Source organism: Cricetulus griseus (genome assembly GCF_003668045.3).
Source record: "Cricetulus griseus strain 17A/GY chromosome 1 unlocalized genomic scaffold, alternate assembly CriGri-PICRH-1.0 chr1_1, whole genome shotgun sequence".
Lineage (NCBI taxonomy): Eukaryota > Metazoa > Chordata > Mammalia > Rodentia > Cricetidae > Cricetulus > Cricetulus griseus.
In genome coordinates this window covers 212619818-212641562 of record NW_023276807.1, presented here as the reverse complement: position 1 = coordinate 212641562, position 21745 = coordinate 212619818, and the positions used below count along the sequence as shown (strand labels likewise).

At 45.8% G+C, this 21745-nt stretch overlaps 1 protein-coding gene across 8 annotated transcripts; it reads left to right on the top strand.

Moving 5' to 3' along the window:
• The first annotated feature begins 393 nt into the window (after nucleotides 1-393).
• Nucleotides 394-17856, top strand: Eef1akmt1 (EEF1A lysine methyltransferase 1). 8 transcript variants are annotated; one of them, XM_027390465.2, is made up of 6 exons: nucleotides 394-515; nucleotides 2367-2460; nucleotides 3629-3791; nucleotides 9504-9586; nucleotides 16650-16930; nucleotides 17588-17856. In XM_027390465.2, exons 3-6 carry the CDS (start codon nucleotides 3648-3650, stop codon nucleotides 17722-17724), a joined length of 645 nt encoding a protein of 214 aa, XP_027246266.1. In that variant the 5' UTR covers nucleotides 394-515; nucleotides 2367-2460; nucleotides 3629-3647; the 3' UTR covers nucleotides 17725-17856. The 8 variants fall into 8 exon arrangements, with proteins under 8 accessions (XP_027246266.1, XP_027246273.1, XP_027246267.1 ...); XM_027390466.2 differs by having other exon boundaries at nucleotides 479-562; XM_027390469.2 differs by lacking the exon at nucleotides 394-515 and adding an exon at nucleotides 537-602.
• The last annotated feature ends 3889 nt before the right edge of the window (nucleotides 17857-21745 follow it).

Genomic DNA, 21745 nt, shown 5'->3' with positions numbered 1-21745 from the left:
CCTCTCTCCAACTGCTCCTGTCTCTGGAGGCTGGTCTCTCCCCTTCCCTTTTCGTTTTTTAAGATCCCTATCCCTAATAAAAATCCCCTCTGCTTGAACCCTGTCGCATGGCGTCTTTCTCTCGTGCACTGCTTTTCTTAAATTACAACAGAAGGAAAGGGAGCCTTAGCCATAATTCCGGTCTATTGTGTGCCAGCCACCACGCTAGGTAGTGTAGCTGGTAGAATATGTATTCACAAACGCCCCGTGCATTCAACGCTCAAAGCTCTGAAAGACTGATGGGTTTGGAAGACTTTCTGAATCCCCTAATACTATGAAGCCTTCATTGTTTCAGTCCGTGTTTCAATTCTAAGACCGTCGGGGCAAACAAACCTAGTGGGAAACTAGCTGACCACCAGGAGCCTGGGTTCACTGGGCGGGACTAGACTCCAGGACCGCTTCCGACTGCGCCTGCGCAAACGCGGCCGTCCCTTGCACGGCGTCTGCGCACTGAGGCAACTGCGCATGTGTCAGTGGTGAGTGGCGGGCGCGCAGTGGGGCGACAGAGACCTAAGGGCTTTAGGTGGGCTTCGGCGATTCCGGGTGGATTCCGTGGCGGCGGCGTGCGTTCAGTGGTGACTTCGGCGGGGCTTGCTGTCCACGGGGCGGGGCTCGCTGTCCACGGGGCGGGGCTCGCTGCCCACGGGGCGGGGCTCGCTGCCCACGGGGCGGGGCTTGCCTCCACGGAATCGGGCTCGCTGCCCACGGGGCAGGGCTCGCTGTCCACGGGGCGGGGCTTGCGGTTCACGCCGACCTCGGCTCTGTGGGGTCCCTGGACTTGGGCATCTTGACCCGGAAACAGGCCCTAGCATCCCGCAGGTGGTTAGGTCGGAATGGTGCTCCAACCGGAAGCGGAAGACTGCCGGGAAGGGGGCACGTGCTGGAAACAGGCCGGGGCTGCCTGGGCGGTCCCCTAACCTACCATGTTGTGTGTTCATGGCCTGCTTGCTTTCTCCGTGGAAGTTTTATCTCAGGTTGTGGTGGGGGTTTATTTTTGAGATGGTCTCTGTGTAGCCCAGGCTGACCTCGAACTCATGATTCTCTTGCTTCAATAGTGCTGTCCTCAGACCCGCATCACCACACCCAACCATCTTTCTTTGAAGTGGAGTGCTGCCCTCTGAACTATAGAAAGTTCAGCATCATAGCTGGCCGTCATCTATGGGTTACCAGCAATGCCCTTGGGTATGACGACCAAAAATGTTTCCACATGTTTGCAAACGTTTCTCTTAGGAGACGAGTGATTCCTGGCTTTTCCCATTAGAATACTGATTTGGAATACCAGCCAGGAACGTCTCCAGGTCAGTTTAATGATAACACTTCCACGCCCCCTTTCGAGCCTGAAAATCTCTTCAACAGAACTTCACAAATCCACTTATATATTATAAAAACAATATAAAACAGCCATATGGGGTAGCCCATACTTGTAATCTCAGGAATCTGAGGCAGCAGGGTCATGAGTTACAGGCTAGCCTAAGCTACATAGTGAGTTCCAGGACAGTCTGGGCTGTATAATGAGACCCAGTCTTCTGTATTTCTTCCCCTGCCCACCCCCCGCAAAAAAAGGTTAGTAACTTATGTTTTCCACCACTACCTTAGTAAATAAACACCCAGACATACAAAAATAAAGTTTATGCTTACTATCAGCAAATGTTTGATTTGTTTATTTTATATGCCTATATGTGAGGGATAACAAAAAGTTTCTTATGAGAAAGGATCATGAGTTTAAGGAGACTTTTATATTTTGCTGTATGACTACTTGATAAATTTGTACTTCCTAAGGTAGTGGTGGAAGTGACGTGTAGTTTGCAGCCATGCTTCATTGCGGGTGAGCACTGCCAAAAGCAACAGCCTCCTGTGTGCTGGGAGTTTTCAATGAACTGTTGGTTGTGCATGTTTAAGTAACTTTTTACGGATGCTAACACCCCTCATACACATTTAGTTTTGAAACCTCATATATGAGGGCATAGCTTTCAGTTTAAGAAGTTAAAGAACATCTAGGCTATGTACTCATAAGTTTTTCAAGGTTTTGGGCACTAGGTAACACAGTGTTCCCTCCGTGGGCATCAGGCATTCATGTGGTGCACACACATACATGGAGGCAAATACACAATAAAAATAAAAGGGATTGGATTTATTAAGTATAATTATGAAGTAGCCTGCTGTTTGTAGAGATGAAAACTTCCATATCAAAGATGAGAATTACTGAGATGGTTCAGTGGTAAAGTTTCTTGTGGACAATCCTGTTGCCCTGAGTTTGATACCTAGAACCCACGTGGCCAAGGTTTTTTGTTTTGTTTTGTTTTGTTTTGTTTTGTTTTTTCTTCAAGACTTGCTGAAAAACTAGAGACCCCTCAGATACAAGAACCGCAACAAGGCAGAAATAGAAAGAGACCACTGGGAAAGAAAGACAAAAGAATACAAGTGAGAGCTTTCTCTTTTTGTTGTTGTTTTGTTTGTTTGTTTGTTTGTTTTTGTTTTTCGAGACAGGATTTCTCTGTGTAGCTTTGGAGTCTATCCTGGCAGTCACTCTGGAGACCAGGCTGGCTTCGAACTCACAGAGATCCATCCGCCTGCCTCTGCCTCCCGAGTGCTGGGATTAAAGGCGTGCGTCACCAATACCCATCGAGAGCTTTCATTAGCGTTTATTGTGTGTGCAGGTTACACAGGTGTGGCACAAGGTTCATATGGAGATCAAAGTCTTACTATTTTTTTTTTTAAGACAGTGTTTCTCTATAACTTGGCTAGTTGGAGCTAGCTATGTAGACCAGGCCAAAGTCAGAGATCCACCTGCCTCTGCCTCCCAGGTGCTGGGATTAATAAAGGTGTGCACCCCCAAGCCTGACTATCCTACTTTATTTCAGTGTTTCTCTCATTTTTGCTGCATCCTTCTCCTCTCTCTCTCTCTCTCTCTCTCTCTCTCTCTCTCTCTCTCTCTCTCTCTCCCTGGGTTTGGGCTATCATATGCAAGCCACCTCATCTGTATGTTTGTTTTAGATTTTATTTGTTTGTATTTTATGTGTATGAGTATTTGCCTTAATGTATGTCCATGCACCACATGTGTGCCTGATGCCAGTAAAGACCGGAAGCAGGCATCAGGTCCCCTGGGACTGGAGTTATTGACTTGTAAGCTGCCATGTAGTTGCTCAACATAGAACCAGGTCCTCTGGAAGAGCGGCCAGTGTTTGGCTGCTGAACCATCTCTAGCACCATGTCTGTGTGTTTTTACAGGGAATCCAAAGATTGACCTCGGGTTATCAGGGATGCATAGTCATTTCACCTGCTAAGCCATCCCACCAGTCCTAGAAAGTTTTAAATATGTATGCTTTCTGTATAAAATTCACCTCTTGACAGGCTGTGGTGGCACACACCATTAATCCCAGCACTTGGGAGGCAGAGGCCAGTGGATCTCTGAGGCCAGCCTCATCTGTAGATCGAGTTCCGGGACTGCCAGGAATACACAGAGAAACCCTGTTTCAGTGGGGGGAAAAATTCACTTCTGTTTGGGTTATTGTCTTGAGTTTAATTTTTCTCATTATTATTTGGTGGGCAGAAGAAACAAGGCCGTGCAACATATATTCTTGCTCTGCAGGTTGTAGAGGATTTGTGAAATGAGTGATTCAGAAGATGATGATATACCCCAGCTTTCTTCCCACGCCTTAGCAGCTCTCCAGGAATTTTATGCTGAGCAGAAGCAGTCCACCATCCCAGGAAGGGATGATAAATACAATGTTGGGGTAATAGAGGAGAACTGGGTAAGTCCATGCGACCATGTTGGAGAAATAGCGGTGTGGCACTTACCATTGCCTAGTTACTGTTTTATCTGTCCTTCCCTCTACTACCTATCATTCAGAAACTGAGGACGCTATAGGGAGCAAGAGCAGGAAGCAGACATCGGACAGATGTCCTGGGACAGTACGTGCACATTTTCCTGGCTCTGACTGGTAGGCTGGCTGGTGACTGAAGGACGGGTTTTACAGGTAGTGGGATAATGTTGTCACGTCTATCCCTAGCTTGTGCTTTCTGCTTGAGTAGAGTCACACCCTATTGGTTTTCCTAGAACCCAACAGTCCTGATTGGAAAAAATTATATTGTTTCAGTAAAAAGGGTAGCTCAAGCTAACATAATGAAAAAAATCAATGAGAGAATTTTTAACAATAGGTTAGTTTCTAGTTTTATACATTTTGTGTTTTGTAGCCATACAAAAAGTAGGTGTACCAGGGCAATGGTACGTCCTGTAATCCTAGCCCCCCAGGAAGCAGAGGCAGGAGGATCAAGCAGCCTCAGGTCAGCCTAGGCTATAAAGTAAGTTTAGGAACAGAGATATATAGCAAGACCTTGTCTCAAAAAAGTCAAATAAAAATAAAGTAGAGGGGCTGGAGAGCTCAGCTGGAGAGATGGTTCAGAGGTTTAGAGCACTGACTGCTCTTCCAGAGGTCCTGAATTCAATTCCCAGTAACCACATGGTGGCTCACAACCATCAGTTATGAGATCTGGTGTCCTCTTCTGGCCTGCAGACATAACATGCAGAACACTGTGTACAAAATAAAGAAATAAATATTAAAAAAGAAGTAGGTATTAAAACATTAAAACTGTTGAGGGGAAACCCCTAAGTTTTTTGTTTTTTGTTTTTGTTTTGTTTTCAAGACAAGGTGTCTGTGTACCTTTTAGAGGCTGTCCTGGAACTCCCTCTGTAGACCAGGTTGGCCTCAAACTCACAGAAATCTGCCTGTCTCTGCCTCCCAAGTGCTGGGATTAAAGCCATGTGCCATGGCCACCTGGCTCCTTATGTGTTTTTATTTGTTGTTTTGTTCAAAGCTGGCTTTGAACTCCTGCTCTTCTGCCTCTATCTTCAAGTGCTGGGATTCCAGCTGTGTGCCACCAACCCGACTTCTCTATGTATTTTCCCCTTTAGCTTGATCTTCTGTGGATGAGTAGCATTAATTTAAAGCAGTAATTCTTTAGATGGTCTATGTTTTTCTCCTGCTTACTGTTTAGAATATTACATTTCTTTTCTAACTCTAAAAGTAATAGCTGTTACACAAGATATATAAAAACATGAACAAAAATTGATTATTATTGCTTATTAAAATTATTACTGGTGGGGGTGGGGCTGGGGCTGGGGCGGATGTCTCTCTGAGTTCCAGACCTAGCCAGGGCTATATAGGGACTCTTGTTTCAAAAGAAAGAAGGGAGGGAGGGAGGGAGGCAGGGAAGGAAGGAAGGAGGAAAATAAAGCTAGAAATCTAAAATTCCATCGGTATTATGATAAAAATTGTTTCCAGCTAAGCTGTCAGTCAAGTGTGAAGACAAAGTAACACAGTTTAGACTTGCAGCACTCCCTCCCAACAGAAGGGGGCTGTTCCAGCAAGTAAACCAAGAAAGGAAGGTGCACTCTGGGGAGATGGCCTTGTGACACACAGCAGGAGAGAGTTCCTAGGTGATGGTGACATCAAGTCAGAGAGGTGGCCCTTCTGAAAACTAGGACGACACTGGTCTTCCAGGGCGATCTCTGGGGGAGGGAGAGTAGAATGGTAGAATACCCCCCAGGAAGAGGGTTGTATTCAAAGGCCAATGGACGGTTTGGGAGAATTGAGGATAAATACAAAGGACTTGGGATATAATTCATTTGTTGGTGTGCTCACCTACCATTCATGAAACTGGATTCATCCTTAGTCCTTCCTAAGATGGGCATGATGGCTCACACTTATAATCTAGCACTCGGGAGGGAGAGGCAGGAAAATCAAGAGTTTCAAGTTCTTTTTGGCTACATAGGGAGTTCAAAGCCAGCATTGGATATGTGAGACCCTGTCTCTACATAAATAAATAATGAATGCACAGGGCAATCGTGCATTATTCCCTAGGAAAAACAAGTGATTACACTGGAAAATAATGCACTCTTAGTATAGTATGTGGTTCAACAGTGTTGGTTCCAGTTATCCAAAATGTGGATTACAACTACGTGAAGATGATGGAGGGAGAAGGTGTGTATGAGAGAGCAAAATGTGTGCCAAAGAAATAGATCGATCTGGAGATAGAATTTAAACATAGTATTTAGAGGTAGGGGGTGAAAGGATGAAAAATCACCAAGAATAGAAGATGATAACGTCTGAGGAATCCACGGGTGAGGAGATGTGGGATGATAGGAGGCTTGATTTTCATTGTAAATCTAGTAATTTGTGGGGTTTTCTTTTGCTTATAAGGCCATGTTCCTATAATACAGTAGAATAGGCTCTAATTCTGTAGTTTTGGAGGTGGTGTTAAGAGGATCAATAGTTTTTGAATGGAGGTGGGGAAGGAAGGGAAAGAGAAAAGGATTTTGTTATTTTGTGGAATGACATGAGAACCAAAACCATAGGCTACTAATAGTGTTGCTGAGGAAGAAGGGTCATTTGGAGCCTCCCTGCAGACAGCTCTTGTGACTTGAGATGCTTGAGAGCAGATACGGTCCGTGCATCTGTGATGCAGGGAAATGAGGCTCCTTGCTCACAGGGCCTTTCCTCCAACCATCCATGTAGAACCCATGTAGACACAGACATGAATTCATGCATACATGTAAATGTATATGTGATTCTGTCTTTGGAAACATTTTGAAATTTGTGTTTACAAGTAAACACTCAGCCAGTGCTGTGCAGACTAAATGTGAAATACGTAAGAATCCTGGTTTTCATTAGTCAGAAATGTCACTGACTTAAAGAACGGTGCGTACTTTCATCCCATTTGCTATTTGTTGTTGTAATTTTGAAGGCTGCTTTGCAGACCTATGACGAGTAGCCCTTCCAGATAAACCTTTCGAAAGGAGCGAGAAAACTACATCTTACCCGGAGCTGGGGCTATGGCTTAGTTGGTAAAGTGCTCACTTTACCTTCGTGAGGCCCTGGATTTGATCCCAGCAATCAGTACTTAACAACAATATTAACAGCAAATACTAGTGCCGAAAACACAGTGCTTGCCTAGCACATACAAGGCACTGAATTCAATTTCAGGAGTCCAAAGGAAGAAGAGAAATATTTAGTTAGGCATGGTAGCTTATACCTGTGAGGTCAGCTTTCAGAGGAGCTGAGTCAGGAGAACAGCTGTGAACTTGACATCAGTCTGGGCTACATAATAAGTTCCAGCCCAGGCTGAGCAAGTGTAAGCCCCTATCTCCAAATAATGACTGAGTACTAATCATACAAAACCACAATAGGTGCTAGAGAGTTGGCTTAGCAATAAAGAGTGTTTGCATTTCCCAGAGGACCAAGTTCAGTTCCCAGCATCCACAGGCAGCTCACAGCTGCTTGTAGCTCCAGCTCCAAGGATCAAACACCCTCTTCTGGCCTCTGAGGGTGTGTGTGTGTGTGTGTGTGTGTGTGTGTGTGTGTGTGTGCAGCTCACAGCTGCTTGTAGCTCCAGAATGACTGAGTACTAATCATACAAAACCACAATAGGTGCTAGAGAGTTGGCTTAGCAATAAAGAGTGTTTGCATTTCCCAGAGGACCAAGTTCAGTTCCCAGCATCCACAGGCAGCTCACAGCTGCTTGTAGCTCCAGCTCCAAGGATCAAACACCCTCTTCTGGCCTCTGAGGGTGTGTGTGTGTGTGTGTGTGTGTGTGTGTGTGTGTGTGTGCAGCTCACAGCTGCTTGTAGCTCCAGCTCCAAGGATCAAACACCCTCTTCTGGCCTCTGAGGGTGTGTGTGTGTGTGTGTGTGTGTGTGTGTGTGTGTGTGTGTGTGTGTGTGTGTGTGTGTGCGCGCACTCAATTGCAAACACATAAAAATCCAAAAAATCATATAAGTAGATAAGCTATGAGGGATAGAGCAATAGTAAATAAGGCAGAGTATTCTAAGGCACAGGGCTGGCTGCTGTGATAGGCATTATGGTAACAACATGCCAGGGCCTCTGTGCAGACACTGGGCTAGCAGAAGAAGCATCCGGAGGCCAGGGAGATAGCCCAGTGGGTAAAGATGTTTGCCAGAAAAATTGTTCAGGGTGAAAGCAGGTATCGGGTTCCATGTTGTCCTCGGCTCAACAAACTTAAGTCCTCATCATCTATTCACAGAACTGAAGCCTTTACATGGATTAAAGTGTTAAACATATAAATATTAAGAAGATGCAGTATTTATGATCTAGGGTAAGGAAACAGATGATTGATAAAACTGATGACATAAGATTAGCTTATAAAGTTAGGAGACAAGACAAGGAGTGTGTGTATGTGACACCTGTGAATTAATATCCCCATATACTCAAGAGCAAGAACACCCAGCTCTGGAAACTCTAGAACCGTTCACTTATTTCTGTGTCTTAGTGTTTGCTTGCAAGTGTGTCTGTGCACCATGTGCATGCCTGGTGCCCAAGGAGGTCAGAAGAGGGGACTGGATCCCCTGGAACTGGCTGTGTGAGCCGCCGTGGGGGTGCTGGAAACCAAACCCAGGGCCTCTGTAGGAGCAACAGGTGTTCTTAAGCACTGAGCTCTGTCTGCAGCCCATCAGAACATTTTCAAGAGGAAACCTACCTCTCCCCTTTAGCTATCATGGCCTCACTAGCAGTCCTCCTACTGCCTGACATCTCTGAGTATTCCATGGGATGGGATCACCTAACAAGTGGGGTTTTTAGTTTAATTTTTTTTTCCTACTCAGTGTCTCCAAGGCTCATCCACACTAGGTAGCATTTGTCAGTACCTAGGTCCCTCTGGATGAACCATAGTCCACTGTATGGGTATATTCTGCATTTTTGTGGGTGCCTGCTTTTGACCTGGCAGGCACTTGGCTTGTTTGTATTCTTGACATATTGTCATTACTTTAAAAAATAATCTTCTAGGACCTAGGGCCCCACACATGCCAGGAGAGCACTGACCTACATCCCCAGACCTTGGGCAGATTTTCCAGCAGAGACTGTGTGTGCATTGCAGCTTGGACTTCCTAGGAAGAGAGGTGGAGAAGTGGGCTGACCACAGAGGCAAACCAAACTGCCTTTTCACACTAGCATCATTCTTCATTTATAAATGTGAACATATAAGTAGGAACCACCAGACATTAAAAAAAAGTCGCCCATCAGTATGAAACAAAACATCAAGACTAAAAGCAAACATAACTGTGAGGAACAGACAAGTAACATGGGACATGAGGAGGTGAAGACAAAGGAAGCCATGGACACCACTGACTGGCCACAGGGGTCTTCAGCTCACTCTGTTCTCTGCTTCTGTTTAGTGGTGGTTGACTCTAGAAGCCTGATCAGGTTCCTGTGGTAAGTTCTGCCATCAAGAGAGTGAGCATTGGCTGGTTGTTAGCGCTAGCACTGTGACATTAGCAGCCCGATAGCAATTCTGTGTGTTGATTCTGATGAGAGACACTGGGGGATTGTACTGATTTTAAATAACTTGCAAGAAAAGTGATGACAAGTTAAATATATGTGTACTGGTTTAGGAGGGATAGGTTGAAAGACGTGTGTATGAACTCTGAGACGGTCACCCTGTTCCCGTTACAGCAGCTGAGCCAGTTTTGGTACAGTCAGGACACCGCTTTGCGACTTGCACAGGAAGCGATCGCTGCTGCTGGAGAAGGTGGCAGGTGAGCTTCAGATTTTGTTTCCTTTTTTTTTTCTCATTTAAATTAGTTTGAGGGACACATGGAAACACAACCATGACACTTAGGAGGCACAGATGAATGTATAAATGAGTATTTTGAATGTCCTTCCTAAATGAGATGCTTTCTTAAAAGTCTGAATTACAATATATAAATATTGTCACATGGCTTGCATGGCTCACTAAGAACTCTAGTACTAAGTCTAGTGAACACTGGGAAATCTATTCAGTGTAGCCCCCCTCCCCCAGCCCCCTTCTCTCTGAGACAGGGCCCAGGCTAACTTCAAACTTTTTATGTAAGTTGAGGCCGGTGTTGAACTCCTGATCCTTTTGCCTCCTTCTCCCAAGTGCTGAGATTTCACTGTGAGCTACCACACCCACCTTCACGATAACATTTCTCATTTCTACTTTGTCTCTTTTCCTTTTGCGGAGCTAGGGATCGAATGCAGGTTGTTGTACTCCCTGGGCAAGCACTTTATAGCAAGCTAGCTCCACCCTTAGCTTTTATAGCAAGCTACCTACACCCTTAGCTTCTTAGGGGGAAGTATTTTCTGAGGGCCACCCTCTAGCTTTGCTTCAACTTTCACTGAGGGATCCCCTGGCCAGAGTGCTGGGGTCTTTCAGCCACTTCTGTCCTAGGCTACCCATTTCTGTGCTCCAGTCCCTAGTTTAACAGCCTCACCTAAGCAGACTACACCCCATGGCTTCCACAGAAGCAGTCTACAGGAAAGAGTTGCCAGAAAATTGTTTTGATTTCTTCCTTCTCTGAACTTAATAGTTTTGCTGAGCATCTAATTCTGGCTTTGAAAATGTTGCTCCATTATTACTATGCAAAAAGAAGAAAGGAATGTAAATCATTTTGACCATTTGTAGAAGATCTGCTTTCTCCATCCTTTCTAAGTGTTTAGGATTCTCTTAATCCCTGAATTTGGTGTCTTGATGTGCACCTTCCTCTATCACACTGGACCCTGGGGAGGCCTTTCATTCGTACGGCTCATGTTTATGAGGTTATCTTAAATTATTTCTTCAGTTCCCCCATCACTACTGCTGTGTGCGTGTCTTTGTTTTTGGTTTCTTTTCCAGGTACTTCTGTTATTTGAGAATGGGGCCTGATCCTCTCAACACCCCTCCCCCCCTTAAACCATTTGTCTCTACCCAGATTTTCTGGAAGAATCCTGGAATCCTCAGCTTATATCTGCTGTTGAGTTCTGTGATGGATGCTTGAGCGAAGTGACTTAGATTCTGTTTTGGATTATGGTTTCAGACATTTCAGTTCCTGGTATGTAGGCTTTATTTCAGGGCTCTAGTACAGCAAAACGGTATCTCTCGGCATCCAGGAAGCAGAGAGACGGGCTGGGTCCCTGGGCAAGTTGTGCCCTTTAGAGGCCCATCCCCAGAGACCTGCTTCCTCCAGCTATGTGTACCAGCCCACTGAAGTATCCGCTCCGCCCTCAATGTGACACCCAGCTGAGTACTAGGCCTTTCACACATGAGTAACGTCTCCTTCCTGCACACCCTCTGTTGATGTCCCGTGATATCTATAGATATATTAGATAGCTATTAGACATCAGATGTTCTCCTTGAGCCCTGCCTTTTGCCTCATACCTAAAGGTGGACCTCATCTATTTATTCTGTTTGGTGTGTGCTGGGGACTGATTTCAGAGTTCCCTGGCCAGCTGCATCCTAGCCCTCTTTTTGATGTTGAGCTGCACCCTAGCCCTCTTTTTGCTTCCGTCTCTTAGTAAGTGATCAGGATGAGCTGTTTTCCAGGAAGCCTCTGAGGCTTTTCCCTTGTGCTGGTTGGAGGTGCAGGCAAGATTCTCCTCATTCCTGCCTGAAGGTTACATAGCCCTTGGTGCCTGGAGGGAGTCTCAGCATCCAGTTGGTTTACTGTGACCTAACTTCTCATCTTCTACCTGCTACCCATGTTGCTGGGACTGGAATCCAGGGCCTTGCTCTTTCACTAGTTACATCCCCAGTGTGAGGATTCAGGCATCATGCTGGCCTGCCCCTGTCACCTGGCAGAATGCACTCAGGCAGTACCCTGGTCCGCCCAGGTGCAAAGGACCCCTTTAAAAGAAAGACAACATCCCCCCACCCATGTATGCTCTCTTTCGTCTCTCTCTCTCTCTCTCTCTCTCTCTCTCTCTCTTTTTTTTTTTTTTGGTTTTTCGAGACAGGGTTCTCTGTGGCTTTGGAGGCTGTCCTGGAACTAGCTCTTGTAGACCAGGTTGGTCGAGAACTCACAGAGATCCTCCTGCCTCTGCCTCCCAAGTGCTGGGATTAAAGGCCTGTGTCACCACCACCCAGCCTCGGCTCCCTCTTTCTCGCTCTTTTTCCCTCTTTCCCGAGGTTCCCCTGGGGCAGACAGGACTTTTCCTGTCTCCCTCTTCTCTTCTTTCCTCTCTCCGTCTCTGTACCTCTTCCCCTCCCCCCCTTTTCTAATAAAACTTCTCACTTAAGTTCTGTCTGCCTGGCATGCCCTCCCCCCACCTCGGTCACCCTCGCCTGCCTTGGAACACGCCCAGGTTCCCCAAGTGCTTTATCATGACACCCGGCCCTCCTCTGATTTCCACAGGGTACCTTCTGTCATCTGTGTCAGCCATTTCCCTCCCAAACATCCCCCAAGCCACAAAATGTTCCTCCTGTTTTCTCCAGTTACCTTAGCGCACAGGGATATGAAAGAGAATCCTGGGAACGAACTGTTTCTTAAATAGATGTTTCAACAACTTCTGTTTTTAGCCCCACCTTTACTCTCGTGTCTTGAGTTTCCTGGGTCTGCATTACCCTGAGCCCCTGGGGATGCTGTGATGTAAGCCAGGGACTGCTGAGCTCTCCTGGCTGCTAATGCCAGGTTTAGCTGCTTGGGCCAACTGAGCCAGCCACCAACCTGTTTACTCTTCAGCTTCCTAAGTGTACTTTACTCTTCTGCCTGTTCCCTTTGCTCACAGAAATTTATTCCTGAACAACAAAACAAAATGAAATTGTGCTTGTTTGCTAAATGGGCTTCAATGAGGGAATACAGGTGAATCATGTGTGTTCCATGTGCTTTCCTCAGCTGCAAGTCTTGTTTTTCTGTCTTTTGATTTTACCTTGCTGTTCATTTGGTTTCTCTCAGCTTGTTGGCTTTCAATCCCCTATAAATACTTGAGACGATGGCTCATTTGGCTCATGCATTTGGAGGTTTTGGTTATGGTGAGTTGACCTGTAGGAAGCAGCACACATGGTAGAGACAGCCAGGAAGCACATTCCCTATGACCCAGCTTCCTCTCACAGCCTCTTCTAATGACCAGAGACCCAGGCTTTAACTATGTGCTTCTCAGCTGGGCCATGGTGGCGAATGCATTTAATCCCAGCACTTGAGGCCAGCCTGGTCTACAGAGCAAGTTCCAGTACAGTCAGAGATACACAGAGAAAACCTGTCTTGAAAAGAAAATAAAACATACAAATCTCTATAGGACATTTGAGGTTGAAGCTATAACCTTTGGTGATAACACTTTTCTTTGATATGTTAGATTTTCCCACTAATTAATAATGTTTACCATTAAATATTAATTAGAAGCAACAGGGCTGAAGAAGGAATGGGAACTTTTTTTCCTGAAAGGTGAGCTCAGTGTTTGTGGGAGCCAGACTGTACACCTTCCCTGTTGTATCCCTGCACACCAGAAGAGGGCACCAGATCTCATAATAGATGGTTGTGAGCCACCATGTGGTTGCTGGGAATTGAACTTACAACCTCTGGAAGAGCAATCAGTGCTCTTAACCTCTGAGCCATCTCGCTCGTTACTTTTATACTCTACATTTTCTTTCCCTTTACTAGCAACTGCCAGCTGCCAGGAGCTCCTTAACTAGAGTGGAACTTTGTGCTCCCTCCTCTCCCCTCCCCATGCTGGAATTCTCTCTGGCCCGAGCTGACACAGGTCTTTTTGTTGTTGTTTTGTTTTTTTGTATTTTTGAGACTGGGTTTTTCTGTGTAGCCTTGGCTGTCCTGGAAACTCTGTAGACCAGGCTGGCCTTGAACTCACAGAGATCCACCTGCTTCTGCCTCCCGAGTGCTGGGATTAAAGGCATGTGCCACCACCCTACTTGTTTCTGTTTTGAGACAGCATCTCACCGTGTAGCTCTAGCTGTCTTGAAACTCGCTATGTAGACCAGGCTGGCTTTGAACTCACAGAGCTATCTATGAGTCAGCACACCCTGCTTTCTGCACAGGTCTTGAGCATGCCGTCTCAACTGCTGTGAATCTGTGTGTGCAACTGTCCTTTGTTCAGAAAGCACTGTTGTAGTCATTCACCACCTGTGTCTCTCACACCCTTTCAGCCTTTCCTCCCCTCTCCACAGTGATCGCTGAGCCTTGGGAGGAGGGACTGTGATACAGATATCCCATCTGGGGCTTATAGTCCTCATATTAGAGATAACCACTGAGACCAGCAACGAGCCGGTTGCCTGTGTGAGGTCAGCCTGCAGGGCCGGGCCAAGCAGGTATTTGCATGCAGTCCACCTGCTTCCACTGACTGCAAGCCTCTGCCTTCTCTCATTCCTTCCGTTATTACTTGTTATGGTTTGACACAGTGTCTCATACTGTAGCCCTGGTTGGCAGAGAACTCACTGTGCATCCAGAACTGGCTTTGAACTCCTAGCAGTCCTCCTGCCTCAGTCCCCTGCGTGCTGGATTATAAGGGTACACTTCTGCCACCAACGCTCACTCCCCGCAGCACTGCCTCTGCCCTGCCTGAAGCATATCCTTTAGAATTTTTCAGGTGTGGCCTTCTGGGAGGTGAGCCTTCAGGAGAAACATCTTTATTTCCCCTTCCTTCTTGAGCCCTGTTGTAAGCAAGCAGTCCTCAGGTGCTGCTCATTTTCACTGAGCAGTGAAGTTCTTGATGCCTCAAGGTTCCTTCTGCCTTTCTGTTAGTGCAAAGGCACTATACCAGGAGGCGCATGTCCTGCCTAGGACACAGTACACTACCTCAGAGGGTTTCCTGTCTACTGCATGAGTACTTGGGCTGTGAAGCCTTCCCAGCCTCTGTAAGAAGCATATCTCAGGTTAGAGAGATGGTGGGAGCGAAGAGTGCTCACTGTTCTTGCAAAGGCCTTGCATTAGGTAACAAAGGTTTTATATATATATATATATGTATATACATATACATATATATATATATATACATATACACATACATTTTGTTGGTTTTTTTTGTTTGTTTGTTTTTTTCAAGACAGGGTTTCTTTATGGCTTTGAAGACTGTTCTGGAACTCACTCTGTAGACCAGACTGGCTTTGAAGTCAGAGAGAACAGCCTGCCGCTGCCTTTCAAGTGCTGAGATTAAAGACATACATCACCATGCCCGGCTGGAGTTAGACATTTTAAATACCAGGTTCCTCAGAAGTAAAACCTGTAAAGTTTTCTTTAGATGTTATTAATATTTGCTTACACCGTTAACTTCTTTAAGAAAATATGAGCTTACTTTGTTCAAGAAAATCCCGCTTTATGTGTTAGCAAGAAAGACGCCTTTGGAGTTCCTTAGAGCTGGAGCTGGTGTGGTATAAATCCTACACTCAGTTCTCAGAGTTCTTTATGTCTAAGGAACTTGGGGCACAAGTGAGCTGTCAGTGGCAGACTGGACTGCTATTAGTGGTCTTACACATAGCCTGGGTTTCTAGTGGTTCCATTCTTGTGCCCAGTGTATTTGTTGATAGCACCAAGAAAACTTAGAGTTTGAGCATCTGTAATAAACGCTGTTTACAGATACTGAGATTTGGAAGAAAAGTTGAGATCATTGGTATAATTTCATCTAATGTGAAAAATAGTCACTGTTGTGGAATATTATTTTAACTGGACAAATATGTGTTACATTTGCTCATGCTGCAGAATATCACTTTAACTGTGTAGAGGTGTGTTACTTTTGTTTATGCTGCATTTGTTTAATTATGAAAAGATGCATTGCATTTGTTTTACCTTCCATGCCTAAGGCACCTGATTGGTCTAAGAAAGAGCTAAACGGCCAATAGCTAGGCAGAGAAAGGATAGGTGAGGCTGGCAGACAGAATAAATAGGAGAAGAATCTAGGCTAGAGAGACTGAAAGAAGAGAGACACTGGGGCCAGAAGCCAGGCAGTCCACAAGCCAATCAGCAGACACAAGAAGCAGTGAAAGTAAAACATTTAGAAGTAAGAAAGGTAATAAGCTCCAAGGCAAATAGTAGATAAAGAAAAACAGGTTAAGTTAAAAAAAGAACTAGACAGAAATGAGCCTGAGTTAGGCCAAGCATTCAAAATTGTAATAAGTCTCTGTGTCATGATTTGGGAGCTGGTTGGTGGCCCAAAAGAAAAAAGCCTTGTATGAGTCACTGTAGTTGATGTACTAGTCATTGTGTGAACCGACAGAAACAGCCTGCAGACTAAACAGTCGTCAAGGAACCTCACACATTGGCAACTACATGGCTTAAAGTGGGGAAGCCTCAGAGGACACACTGGAGCCCTAAGTGTGGTGTCTTCAAAAGAAACTTCCAACCCTACGAAGGTCAGAGTCATCATATGAGCTGCCTCTTAGGAAATAAGGATATTGCATGATAGTTGTTTTAAAAAGGGATCAGATGTAAAAGCCACAAATATATACAGTAAAATAAGTCATAGACTTCACATGGATGCAATGTGTGATATAGAGGTATCGCTCTTAAACAACTGAATGTAAGTTTCCAGTATGTGGAAGTATGCTTAAGGCATTCTTAAGTAAGGAGTAAGAAATCTTAAGTTCTAAGTGGAAGTGAATTAAAATACTTTTTTTTTCTAGAATCAGAAAAAAAAACAAAGCAAAATGAAATCTGAGCACAGAGACTTTTAAAAAGTTGTTAATAGTGGGCCGGGCATTGGTGGCGCATGCCTTTAATCCCAGTACCCAGGAGGCAGGTGGATCTCTGTGAGTTCGAGACCAGCCTGGTCTACAAGAGCTAGTTCCAGGACAGCCTCCAAAACCACCCTATCTCGAAAAACCAAAAAAAAAAAGTTGTTAATTGCACCATTCATGATCTCAGGTTATTGACTTACTTCCAGAATTGCATGTGTGAGTGCGCCCAGCGTGTATCAGAAGCTCCGGGAGCTGCACAGGGAGGACATCTCTGTATACATCTTTGAGTACGACAGAAGATTCGCCATATACGGGGAGGAATTTGTCTTCTATGACTACAACAATCCACTGGACTTGCCCGGAAGAATCCCCGAGCACAGTTTTGACATCGTGGTTGCGGATCCTCCTTATCTATCTGAGGAATGTCTCAGGAAGACGTCCGAAACAGTCCGGTTCCTGACTCGGGGCAAGGTTCTGCTCTGTACAGGTGGGTGCTGCCCTTCTCATCCTGTCAGGGTGCTGGCTTCAGGAGTTGGCAGAGATCTCAAAACTGGATCCTGAATCTGCCATGTACTGCATGGCCTTAACCGGGTCATGAGACTTCCCTTGCCCCAGAGGGCCATTGTGAATTGAGTGATGCAGCACACATGATGTGTTCAACATGGTCTGACTCATGCCTGTGTATACATGTTAGCCATTCTGTTTAGTAACCGCCACCATTATGGCCACATATATGCACTACACACATAGCATCTATGCACCACATAACACACACATACACACAATAAAAAACGTGGAAAAAGCAGGCACTTTGCAAACATGTTAGAGGAAGTTAAAGGGAATATAAAGACTATATCTGGGGCTGAAGAGGTAGTTCAGCAGTTAAGAGCACTGCTGCTCTGTCAGAGGATCCAGCTTCAATTCCCAGCACCCACGTGACAGCTCACAACTGTCTGTAACTCCAGTTCCAGGGCTTCTGACACCTTCACAGAGACATACATGCAAGCAAAATACCAATGCACATAAAATAAAATACTATCTCCTGTATTCTTTGGGATTGTCCCCCAGTTATTCAGGGATCTTTATCTAGAACCCAGTTGTAGGAATGCATTTGACTCTAGCTCACTTGGTATGGTCTTCACAGGAGCCGTCATGGAAGAGCAGGCAACTCAGCTCCTTGGTGTGAAGATGTGCAAATTTATTCCAGAACACTCCCGAAACTTGGCCAATGAATTCCGCTGTTACACAAACTATGATTCTGGTCTGGACTATGAAACCTAAATTCACATGGCACATGTCCATTTCCCAATTTATTCTTTCTCTGTTGAAATGTGGCCTCCCCTCACTCTGCCTTGGACTGGGACTCTCCTGGTCTAATTTTCAAAATAAAACTTATCATTGCTATTTCTGTAATGAGGTTGGGATTTTTGTTGTTGTTGTTGTTGTTTTTTTCAAGACAGGGTTTCTCTGTGTAACAGCCCTGGCTGTCCTGGAACTCACTCTGTAGACCAGGCTGGCTTCAAATTCACAGAGATCTGCCTGCCTCTGCCCCCTGAGTGCTGGAATTAAATATGTGTGCCACCACACCCTGGCTTGAAGTTGGGATTCTTACATGAACCCGAATTCACTGACTCAGAGTAGAGAGAAATGTTAGAAGCTGTTTAACTGTTCAACATCTGCAAAAACAGAACAGGCCTCCTGAATGGCCCAGGACCTTGGCCTCTGCTGGAAGTTTGCATAAAATGGGCAGCTCTTGCCTGCCAGTGGACTGGGAGTGAATGCTCCAGCAGCTACTTGGAGACCTGATTGCCTCCATGGAGCAGGTTGATGATCCAAGGCACGGTGTCTCAGCCACACACCCCATCCCCCTACCCCCCACCCCACCCCACCCCGGCCCCCAGGCTCAGCCTCCCTTCAGCTCTGAGAGCCCTGGTGGACTGTAGCACTGCTGTTCCAGCTCGTGGCTCAGCTCAGCATCTCACTCACACTGTGAAAGGGGATGGTGGTGCCAGGCCAAACTCCATAATCAAACAACAGAGCTGGGGCACTGCCCTCAGGGTGCTATAGTGGTCTCAGGCCCTCCATATGTCTAGGAATGAGCTCTAGCTGTACTATAGAAGGATATCTGAGATAAAAGCCAGCGTTCCTCAGGAACTTTGTGAAACTGGCTGTCCATCCCCAAAAGGAGTCCCTTGCCCCATCTCCTTTCTTCCTTGTAATCCACATGCTTTGTCCACCCCAAGCCCTCTCACTGTCTCACACTCACACTGCACTCTATTCTCTGCTCATCTCTTGCTATCTCCATTTTCTCTCCCACTTCATCGTGATATCATAGCAAAAGATATCACTTGCTATGTGATATCTTTTGCTATCTCCACTATTTTTCCTGCTCTCCTGCTTCCTTAGGCCTGGTCGTGTCCAGTCTGTGTTCCTTTTTATATCCCTCTGGATATATTCTCTCTCTCTTATCCACAATAAAAACCTTTCCCCTAATGGAGCAGTCATGTTGGTAGTTTGCGTACCACACCCCCTCACAGGAAACAAGAGTAAGTACATAAGATCCTTCTGGTTGTAGCCAGGTGTTGGTGGTGCATGCCTTTAATCCCAGCACTTGGGAGGCAGGTGGATCTCTGTGAGTTCAAGGCCAGCCTGGTCTATAGAGCCAGTGCCAGCACAGCCTCCAAAGCTACAGAGAAAGCCTGTCTCAAAACACCCCCTCCCCATAACGAAAGTCTTTACTCCAAGCCGCCCAAGCCCTGCTGTCACATGGGCGCTTTCCGCCAGGCCGCCTGAGTTCCGCCCACCACTATGTTAAGGTCCCAATTAACACATAGAAACTTATATAAGGTTACAAATGCTGCTTAGCCAAAGACTAGGATTTCTCATCTGCTAGCTCAGTAAGACTTATCTTATGGAGGATGCCTTCCCGGGATCACATGGCAGCTCAGAGCAGAAAGCAAGAGAAAGAGCAAAAGAACGACTTCCTTCTTGTTCTGGCTTATGTATGAATCTGCCTGCTATGTCACTTCCTGCCTGTATCACAAGACTTCCTTTTACTACATTTCCCAGAATCCTCCCATCTATCTTGCTTTCCTATTGGCCAACAGTACTTTATTTATCAACCAATAAGACAAACATATACACAGAAGGACCTCCCCCATTCCCCCTCCCCCCCCCAAAAAAAAAAATCCTTCTGGTGTTTTGGTAACTTTTGAGACCTACAGTCTTGTCAAAATTAAAAACAAACAAAACAACAACAAAAAATACTCTACCTCTCTGGGAAAGGATGACTTGCTTTGATCAAAAGAATGTCAGTTGGCCAACACATGTCACTTGTTCTATCCCCTCCCCCACACTGACCAGCAATTCTCCAAGTGGAAGTTGCTTTAACAGCTATCCCTTGACTTGGACAGCATCACAATTCACCTGCAGAGTAGGAGAAATGCTACTGGTTGTTGGGCACCTGTGTTGGCTAGTTTTATGCCAACTTGAGACAAGGTATGGTCATCAGAGAGGAGGGAGCCTCAACTGAGAAAATGCCTCCATAAGATCAGGCTGCAGGCAAGTCTGAAGGGCATTTTCTTAATTAGTGATCAATGGGGGAGGGTCCAGCCCATTGTGGGTGAGGTCATCCTTAGGCTAGTGGGCCTGGGTTCTAGAAGAAAGCTGGCTGAGTAAGCGATGGGAGCAAGCCAGTAAGCAGCACCGCTCCATGGCCTCTGCATCAGCTCCTGCCTCTAGGTGCCTGCCCTGTCTGAGTTCCTGTCCTGACTTCCTTCAGTGGTGGACTATGGATGTGGAAGTGTAAGCCAAATAAACCCTTCCCTCCCCAATTTGCTTTTGGTCATGGTGTTTGATCACAGCGACAGCAATAGTGACCCTAGGACAGCACTGGAGAAGATGGAGTTGTCACTACAGGCAACACCCAGCCTGTCCTGGCTGATCCAGAGGCAGAGGCCAGGGACAGGAGTCTCTCTTCAGAGATCAGGAGAATTCCTTCTTATTCTTTAGACCTTGGCTGTCATGTTCCCAGATGGCATGGCTCTAAGAAGTGCTGCTTTTATGAGACACCTGGCACATGTTGTTACATTCTTAAAACTGTTCTATAAACATTTTTGTTTCTACCTTATTGTTTCTGTAGGAACCAATTTGCCACAAATTCCTTAGTCCAGAAACAAACATTAAGTGACAAAGTCTATGTAGAAATGAAATGTTCTGTTTGGGAACTGTGGACAGCTAACAGTGTAGAAATCAGAAAAGAGGTGTCCTGTAAGCTGCAACTACTGTACGAAAGAGACAGGGCACAAGTCAACTCCTCAGAAGCACTAGGCCTACAGAACCACATCATGAAGGTTTGGTTCCCCCCCCCCTTTGGAAATTGAAGCCAGGGCCCCATGCCTGCAAGGCAAGCGCTCTCTCTACCAGCTGAGCTGTGTTCCCAACCCTGTAACAGGCTCTTTTAAGAATCAGTCAACATACTTCATGGCTTTGGGACCCTTAATGTTGCTTCATTGGTGGTAAATCTATGTTCATACGTGACCCATTTCTGAACCTCATAAAGACCTGCACTGTTTCTAGGGCTCTCAGAAGACTACTTGTTGGGTGCATTCTGGTCTAACCAGGCAGAGGTGCTTGGGCTACATTCAAGCAGGTTGGTCCAGGAGGCGTTTCTTTGCTGTCTCTCTGCCCGCATCATAATAGTGGGCACAGACCAAGCATCACGGATGCTCAGAGCAACTTTGCCTCTCATGCTTTGTATATGGTCTGAATGTGAAATGGCCCCCACAGGCTCATGTGTTTGAACACTTGGTCCCCAGGTGGTAGTGCTGATTTGGGATGTTGTAGATCCTGCATCCTAGCTAGCATCAATGAGTCACTAGGTGTGAGCCATGAAAGTGATGCCTCCACAGAGCTCTCTCCATCCTGTTGGGATGTGACCTGATGCCTTCAAGCTCTCCTGACTGTGATGGACTGTACCCTTTGGAGTATGAACCACACAAGGTGTCACATGGATGAGAAAAGTAATACACTCTTTAGAGGATTACAGAGGTTGCAAAGAACCTTCTACTACTCATCCTTGTACCCATCCCCAAGAGGAGGAGATCCTAGCTTTTGCAGTTTTGCTCACAGAATCTGTCTCTTTGTTCTTCACTTAAAAAAAAAAAGGATTTATTTATTATATATACAGTGTTCTATCCGAATGTTTGCCTGCACGAGGGTACCACATCTCATTATAGATGGTTGTGAGCTACCATGTGGTTGCTGGGAATTGAACTCATGACCTCTGGAAGAGCAGCCAGTG

Coding starts and splice junctions, on each gene's coding strand:
- Eef1akmt1 (XM_027390465.2), top strand. CDS start 3,648: ATGAGTGATTCAGAAGATGATGATATACCCCAGCTTTCTTCCCACGCC. Junction 3,792..9,503: donor GGGTAATAGAGGAGAACTGG/GTAAGTCCATGC, acceptor TTCCCGTTACAG/CAGCTGAGCCAGTTTTGGTA. Junction 9,587..16,649: donor GCTGCTGGAGAAGGTGGCAG/GTGAGCTTCAGA, acceptor ACTTACTTCCAG/AATTGCATGTGTGAGTGCGC.